General features: G+C 37.9%; 1 protein-coding gene across 1 annotated transcript; it reads left to right on the forward strand.

Moving 5' to 3' along the window:
• Positions 1–1,123: 1,123 nt before the first annotated feature.
• Positions 1,124–8,652, forward strand: MC4R (melanocortin 4 receptor). The gene has a single exon (XM_074339879.1). It carries the CDS (start codon positions 1,692–1,694, stop codon positions 2,688–2,690), a length of 999 nt encoding a protein of 332 aa, XP_074195980.1. The 5' UTR covers positions 1,124–1,691; the 3' UTR covers positions 2,691–8,652.
• Positions 8,653–9,405: the final 753 nt, after the last annotated feature.

Raw genomic sequence — 9,405 nt, forward strand, 5'->3', positions numbered from 1 at the left:
GGTTATTTGGGGTTTTGCTATTAAGCTATGAGAGAGTCTTACATATTTTGGGTATTAACCTCTTATCAGAAGATGGTTTGCAAATATTTTCTCCCATTCTGTAGGCTGCCTTTTCACTCTGTTGGTTGTTTCCTTTGCTGTTCAGAGCATTTTAGTTTGATGTAGTCCCATTTTTCTATTTTTGATTTTGTTGCCTGTGATTTGGGTGTCAAATCCAAGAAGGCATTGCCAAGATCATTGTCAAGGAATTATTGCCCAATGGGTATAAAGTTTCAGTTATGCAAAATGTATACCTCCTAGCGACCTGCTGTACAACACAGTACCTATAGGTAATATGATATTGTGCAGTTTAAAGTATGTTAAGAGGGCAGATCTCATGTTAAATGTTATTACCACACACACAAAAAAGAAAAAAGAATACAAGATGAATATGCTTAGTATCTTGATTGTGATGATGGCATCATGGGTATGCATATGTGCAAACTCATTAAAACATATACATTAAATATGTGCAATTTTGTATCTCAATTATACCTTGGTAAAGTTTAAAAAACTGAGTGTTGCCTAAACTCTGAGTTTAGAGTACATATAGTTTACATTAATGCTATATGGTTTTTAAATATTGTGAATGAAAATAAAACTCTTCCACCTATGGTAAGAGAAACTCTGCAATGGAGAAATTTCAGATATTAGTATGCAAGAAATGAACCCTTTCTTGGACCGTTCGATAAATTGTAGCTACCTGTGCAGTTCTTCCATCCATAGCACAGTCTCCCGTATTATCAAATATTCTCCCTTTGTTTTGGGCATTTTGAATTGAAGTGTTATTGACCGGGGTTCTTAATTCAAAAAAATTTAGAGGGCAAAAAATTCAATAACCTGGCTAAAAAGCAGTGCATTTATTTCAGGAACACACACACACACACACACACACACACACACACACACACACATACTCCCTCTCTCTCTCTCTCTCTTTTAAGCAGGAATAAACCTGAGAGCCTCACCATAGCTTGTTTTGATATCAAAGAATGTCCTCTAGGACCAAGTGGTTTTCCCTGAGAACTTGAAAAGGGAAATTCATTCTCTCACATCCTCCTTGCTTCCCGGTTCCAGGAGCGGCTGCGTCTGAGCCCCGGCTACCCTGCATTTAGCATCTCTGGAACATAACCGGTGCCTCCCAGCCCTCCACGGGACTTGGATTGGTCAAAAGGAGGCAGAGGAGGAGCCACTCTGAACATTTTTTTTTCCCTCCACACGCCACAAAAATCAGCAGCAGCTACTCACACTCAAAGCAATGCTTCAGGTTGGGAACCTCTGCGAGGCTGCGGATGTGACCATGTGCACACAGATTCCTCTCCCAGCAGCGACTAGGGAAATTATTTTGAAAAGACCTGAATGCATAAGACTAAAGTTAAAGCAGAAGTGAGAACAACAACAACAAAAGCAAGCAGCCGACTCTTGATTGAGAGTAAGCATTTTGAAGCCAAAGATTTTAAAGGGGTGCTGATCAGAGCAGTACCTGAAAGAGACTAAAACTTCCCCTGCAGGCTTTGGAGCGTGGGACATGTAGCCAGACCGAGCATGCCCGTGTTAGCCTCCTAACTTTCGGACGGAGAAAAATCACTGAGGCTACCTGACCCCCGGAGGGGAAAGCAATTCAGCAGGGATTGGAATCCACGGGGCGCAGGATGAACTCTACTCCTCAGCACGGAATGTACACGGGCCCCCACTTCTGGAACCGCAGCACCTACGGACTGCACGGCGATGCCACTGAGTCCCTGGGGAAAGGCTACTCTGATGGAGGCTGCTATGAGCAACTTTTTGTCTCTCCCGAGGTGTTCGTGAGTCTGGGGGTCATAAGCTTGCTGGAGAACATTCTCGTGATTGTGGCAATAGCCAAGAACAAGAATCTACACTCCCCCATGTACTTTTTCATCTGCAGCCTGGCCGTGGCTGATATGCTGGTGAGCGTCTCCAACGGCTCCGAAACCATCGTCATCACCCTGTTAAACAGTACAGACACAGACGCACAGAGTTTCACGGTGAATATTGATAATGTCATTGACTCCGTGATCTGTAGCTCCTTGCTCGCGTCCATTTGCAGCCTGCTTTCCATTGCAGTGGACAGGTACTTTACCATCTTTTACGCTCTCCAGTACCATAACATCATGACGGTGAAGCGGGCTGGCATCATCATCAGCTGTATCTGGGCAGCTTGCACCGTGTCGGGCGTCCTGTTCATCATTTACTCAGACAGCAGTGTGGTCATCATCTGCCTCATCACCACGTTCTTCGCCATGCTGGCCCTCATGGCCTCGCTCTACGTCCACATGTTCCTCATGGCCAGGCTCCACATGAAGAGGATCGCCGTGCTTCCAGGTACGGGCACCATCCGCCAAGGCGCCAACATGAAGGGGGCGATCACCTTGACCATATTGATTGGGGTCTTTGTTGTCTGCTGGGCCCCCTTCTTCCTCCACTTAATATTCTACATCTCTTGTCCCCAGAATCCATACTGTGTATGCTTCATGTCTCACTTCAACTTGTATCTCATACTGATCATGTGTAATTCCATCATTGATCCTCTGATTTATGCGCTCCGGAGCCAAGAACTGAGGAAAACCTTCAAAGAGATCATCTGTTGCTATCCTCTAGGAGGGCTTTGTGAGTTGTCTAGCAGATACTAAACGGGGACAGAGGAGATACTGAAAACACGTGTAAGAGACTTTTCCATTCCTTTGCAACCTGAGCAGTGGGCTTCAGCCACAGCTTTTCCTTCTGGGGAGGGCACTGGTTGAGAATATCTATTGTATACATTTAAGTTGATGATTTTTGAGAAGGGAAAATGCCTGGTCTCTGTATATTCTTAATGTCATGCTACTCTTTGCCTGTACAATGTTCATCCATATTATAGGTTGTAGACACTGTGAATTTGCAAAAAAAGAAAAAGTCCCTAGTGAAAGCTTAACAATGCCTCTTTCTTGTATCCCATAAGGATTTGACACTTTGCTTGTATTAGTAACATAGAAATCACAGCCTCATTAAACATATTCTAATAAGTGGTTTCTTATATTACACTATACAACAATGAAATGTGGAAGTTTGATTGTCACATTTAAGGAGGCAATACTGAAGAACAGATGCTTAGTCATTTAAAAAATCAGCTGAAATTTCAAGTAATTAATAAAATGTGTTCATGCTTTCTGTGCAGAAGTAGAAATGAAGCCCCTATTGAGAGAAAAACAGCTATTAGAGAAAAACAAAGTTAGATTTTGAACCAGAAAACAATGTGTGTTTCTCAAAGACAGAGAGAATAATTTGCCCAAGCAAATAGTTGGATATTCCACACAAGTGATCCAGTTTGCGGGTGGGGTGGAGGGTGGGGGGAGAAAGCAGCTATGGGGATTACAGTGTTCCAGAAAACCTAAGTTAACATGTCAAGCTAAACTTTCTGATAGCAACCTATTTCCAACCATCATTAATAAAAACAGAGAATAATGTTTTTCTGCCCCTTTAACCAGGGACCCAACATCTACTGAGAGGTCCAGCTTCAGATCTCTAAAGAGTCAAAGATTGGTACTGAGTTCTTTCACTTTTCACAAGGAACTGACTTGCTATTTGCATATTGCTTATTTTTCGAACTGGAGTATAATTGCTTGTCACCAAGGATTTTAACTTTAAAACCAAATCTATAGCACAGGTACTTTCAGGCAATATTTGTGAATATCTAAAGTAAGGGAAACTCTGACACTGATAACATTTTGAGCAGGAAAGACGGCACTTACTGAACCCCAGAAGATGACATCACACAAGTTTACATTCTACAACCACGTTTTGGAGAGTAAATGCTTGGTTTGCCCCAAAAATAACCCTACAGATTTGACTACTGAGCAATACAATTTGTACTTTCCAATTTATGTGTACTTTCAAATAAAGAGAGATAATATGTTCGGCTGAGGATTACCAGTAAACTATCCTTTGATTTAATTTACAGTATCTTCACATGCTTATGAGCAGAAATAACTGGCAAAGTACTTCTTTATTCAAATCTAAATATTTTACATATGAACAAGCCCTGAAAAACACTTTCAGCATTCATATGGAAACAGTACATTAAATACAATGGAGATGTTGAAGTGTTCAAATGAGAGGTGGTACTGAAGCTTGATTCACTGTAATTCCTCTGTGTTGACAGAAAAATAAGTGTGGGGATTTTAATATAGACTGATAGAACAATCAAAGCCCAGAGCTGTAGCCAGACACAGATGGTGTTTTTTCCTTGCTACTCTTCCTGTCCCTTCTTTCATGTAGTGTTTATGAGAAATCTCAGGAAAAGGGAAGCTGTAAGCATGTCCCCTCTTCTGTGGTGGCTGTCCTTCCAGTGTATTTATTTTTCTGTTGAATGTCATCTCAGATGCTGCATAGTCCATTTAGACCCAGCCCACTTCTCCCACTGGAAGGAAATCGGCTCCTTTGTCTTCAAGTTCACACCTCCTTCTGGGGCTGTTTACAGTGGGAGGTATTTGTCATGAATCTGCTTAGCCTCACCAGTGGGGTTCCTTACAGGCCCAGTACAGAGCACTAGGTTTCCATTTCTTTAAGGGCTAAAACTGTGTCTGACTCATTTTTCCTGTTCTCCAATATTCCTCTATTATGTTACTTCCTCTTTCTCCAGTAAAACCAAGATTCTCCCAGAGAGACACATGTGATGACCCAAAGTCCACATTTTATTTTAGAGTTCACTTATGGTGTTGTACATTCTGTGTTTTGACAAAGGTAGAATGGCATGTATCTATCATTATAGTATCATACAGAATAGTTTCACTGCCTTAAAAATTCTCTGTGCTTTGCCTGTTTATCTCTCCTTCCCCCCAACCCCTCGCAATCACTAATCTTTTCACTGTCCCCACAGTTTTGCCTTTTCCAGAATGTCATATGGTTGGAACATCTGATTGGCTTCTTTTGCATGGTAATATGCATTTAAGATTCCTCTATGTCTTTTTATAACTTGGTAGTTTATTTCTTTTTAGTGCTGAACAATATTTCATTCCACGGAGGTAACACAGTTAACTTATGTATTCATCTACTGAAGAACCTTTTGGCTGCTTCAAAATTTTAGCAATTATGAATAAAGCTCCTACAAGCATAAACATTTTTGTGTGGACATAAGTTTTCAATTTATTCTGAGGCACAAAAATTAATTTTTTAAAATCTCAGTATAAATACTGTGATGTATGTGTCTGTCCTTTAATATGTCATTAAGGGTGGTTAGTTAGTATTTATTTGAATTATGCTCACCAGGAATGTATACTCCAGATGTGGCTGACAGCAGCATCGGATACCTCTAACAAAATTTTCACCAGAAAGTTCAGTTAATAATTATAAGTTATATTAGAAATAATTTTTCATTGGTAAAAGGAGTCATTTTCAAGACTTGTTGTTAATTTACAAAGTTGTAGAGCAATTACCATAATTTGCATGAACACAATGCAAGATTTGTGCCCACTTAGCAGCTAGCCTAACACTTAGACTCTATGTCCAAAACTTCAGGGTCTCACATGTCCCCTCCGGTTTCGAGAAAGACTCTGTTGCCAAAACTAAATATTTGTAAATTACTAAAAAAAATTTTTGAAGAATTATTTAATAACATGTAAGTACTGCTTCTGTTTTATGTTACAAGGAATACACAAAACAAAGTATTTAGTGTGGTACAAACTCTTTAAAGTACCACCAATCTACCAATATACCTCCTATTACATTCCCTAAATCATGAGCCATCAGTAGTCATTATGCCTGGGTGATAATATTAAGGAACATGTTTACTTTCTTTATTGTGTGTTTGTATTATGTAAATTTACTACAATGAACATGTTTTAATTTGTTTAATTCTTAAAGAGAACACATAAATATTACAACAGAAAGATGGTTGATGGAAATGCAATGGCCAAATTACCAATGATTTGTGAAGAAAGAGTAAACATGAAAGAAGTTCATTTTGAATGAAAGCAGATCTCGAATATCACCTCATTCAACCCCCTACGCAGACTCAGAGAGACGCCTCTGTCACATGGCAGCATCTAAGACTAGACCCAGTTCCTGACACCCCTTCCAGATTTCCCTGTACCAAATTTTAAGAACCTTCTTCTGTGGACAAGTACAGTTTTCCCAGTCATAGAGCCCTAGGACTGAATTCTGTCTGTGAAATTTTGACTGTGAGATTTTGTTGAAGTTAGTTTTCTCATTTTAAATGTGCATAGTATCTGTTTGATGAAAATCTTAAAAAGGAAAAAAAGGTAATTATAATAAGATCAAAGATGCAAAGTTTCACAAAACAGTGCCTAATACACAAAGGCACTCAAAACTGGTAATTATTAGTATTTTTAAAAATACAAAGTAAATGAATAAACCCATGCACAAATGAAGACTTACTAGTTTTGCCATCTTTTTCAGATTCTCAACATTATCAATAAACATTTCAAAGCCTTGAGCTTAATTATATATCTTTTCTTTCATCACATTTAATAATTTTCTTGAATTTGACTTTCTTGTAAAGATGGATATATTTAAATACAGTAGATGCCCAGACATACTTGTAGTCTAAAAAAGTAGTTTATCACCAATAATGCTAATTGTTTTAAATTTTGCAGTACCACATTTAATACCAAAAAAGGCTAATTAGAAAGATAATGTATGAAACATGAAATAACCAAACAGCCTATTTCTTCAAAGATTAACTGATACTCATTAAACTTTATGCCATAAATGTAAGTATAACACACACACAAAAACCATTATCTAAGTCGATGCCACTGATATGAAATGTAAGCCCTTGAAAAAGACCATAAATAATGACTTGACAGTCACATCTTAATGCTCTGTTATTGGTCCATCACATATTGATCAAAGTTATGTGCATGAGAGTAGAAAGAGCATAGGGTTTTCACTAAGGAAATACTGGATTCAAATCCCAGATTTACCAGCTCTAGAACTTTGGGAAAGTTACTTAACTTTCCTAAGCATCTACAGTCTAATCTTTCAAATAAAGATAATATCCATCATCTCATCATATGGTTAATGATAAACATTAGATAATGTAAAATCTGATAATTGACATTAATAGATCTAGTACAGTGCTTGTCTCTGTAAGTATCTATTATTGTAATGATCAATCAATTGCACTCAAAAGGTCATCAGAACTTACACCCTAGAAGAGGTTAAGTGATGATACATGAATAGCCTCACTTCCCCACCATGAAGACAGAGGATTCTGTTCAAATCTGGATTCAGTAGTTCATTTATTTCCAACAAGCAAATTAAGTACAAATAAACCCCTACATTTCTTACTTAAATATGAAGAAATTTTGAACATTCCAAAAAAAATTCAGGGGAGGTACTGGGTGGGATTGAGTAGGAAGACACAAATTGTTTCAGTGGCTTCAGTAATATGTTAATTCCTGTGTTGAATGATGGGTTTACTGTATGCTTTAATGTTATACTTCAAAACTTGGAAATATATAATATATACTCTTTTGTAGGTATTCAGTATTACATGAAAATTAAATAAATGTAATGCATTTATTGTGTAATATGCTTAGCGAGAGGAAACATGTAAAACTATGCTTGCACAGAACAAGTAGTCTCAGCATAATTTAATGCTGCCACTTTGGGAGGGTGGAGAAGAGCTTTGATCTATGATAGTCATGGTTGAATATGGCCCTGGATTAGTGAAATTGATAGCCATAGTTTACAATTATCACCAGTGTTTTCACTACTGAGAGACACCTGGAAACCCCACAAACACAGAGCCAAGTGGAACATTTCAGCAACTCAATCAGCCAACTATTCAATGAGGTTTTGTATGGGGCTCAGCTGCAATGAAACTATTAAGGTTTGATTTCTAAACTTAACATTTTAAGCAGTGTGAGAAATTTCACTCTTAAATTCAAACCATCACTGAATAAAATTAAAAAGCGAAATATATAACAATAAATTTGTTCATAATTCAATTTGAGGGGGAAAAAACCACTTATGCTAAAATTTTATTTGCAAAATGTTTAACTCCTCAATTTAAAATGTGTTTCATTTGTAGTACTGAAGTTTCAAAATGGCTCCAATAATGACAATGCATGCAGATTTTATATAAATCTCACAATATCCTGGAGATTTCACTTAAAATAACATGTATAATTCATATTTTTACTGAGTTCTTTCATACCAAAAGAAAGCAAGAAGCCCTTAGAGTAATTCTTTTTGTGATTTTATTTACATATTTATAAATGTTGAATTTTGTGTTCTGGATATGATTTTTATCTATTAGTTACATAGCTATTAGCTAGTTACTATCAATATTGGAAAGAAAACCTACACATTTTCACCTGTGCTCTACCTAAGATATCACATCTCTACCTTTCCCACGTCAATGTCTTATTTTTAACCTACCACTTAACGTGGCTAAAATGGAAGTGTTCATTGCCACAAATCTGACTCCTTGTTTCTACTCTGTTTTTATCATTTCATCATTCTCCCTGGATCAGAATATCAAAATTTCAATTACTTTGCACTTTCACTCCAAAATTAAATGAAATGAGTGAGATTTTGAATAAAGACCAGGTACATTATGCCTGACACAAATGTCTGTGCCTTTTTGTGTGTACATGGAAATAGATGGATAGAAAACTGACTCCTGTGGATGTATAATTCCTGTTGGGCAAAATAGGAAGACAGGGTATGATTGATTCCCGTGGGTTTGGTGGGTTTTTTGATGAAACCAGGTGCAGAGAAGTCTGGGATATACAGATAAATTTGATACGCATGCGCATGTCTACAGAGAATGGGAGAGAAGCATGTGAGTGACCCCTCAACATCTCTGCCAGCCTGCACTTCCTTCCTCCAATTGTCTTCTAATCTCGCTCCTGTGAAGCTTTCACCCCCATCACTGCACGAAAGCTGCTCTTACCAATGTGATCAAAATCTTTCCAATTACTAAATCTAGTAACCAGTTTTGTTCTTATTTTCTTTGGACCAATACAAACTTGAACTTGTTGGTTACTTCCTCTTCCTGGCTGTACTTGGCTCACAGAACAGCAAAATCCTTGGCTTCCCTCCCACCTCAGATGCATCTTCTCAGTCTCCTTGGCAAATTCCTCCTCTCTCCTCCAAACACTTACCAGCTAGATTCCCCCATAGCTCAGTGTTTTACATGGCTCTCTTCTCTTGTCTATCTCCACTCTCTCCTTTGGTCATTTCAACCAGTCTCAAAGCACTCAATATTATCACTATTCTGAAGACTCCAAAATGTATATCTTCAATTTAGAACACTTCAACTATTGTCTGAGTATCTCTATTTGGCACTCTAAAAGAAATTCTGTCTTAACTTAGGATGCTGTAACAAACTACCACAGA

Source organism: Rhinolophus sinicus, linkage group LG09 (genome assembly GCF_036562045.2).
Source record: "Rhinolophus sinicus isolate RSC01 linkage group LG09, ASM3656204v1, whole genome shotgun sequence".
Classification (NCBI taxonomy): Eukaryota; Metazoa; Chordata; class Mammalia; order Chiroptera; family Rhinolophidae; genus Rhinolophus; species Rhinolophus sinicus.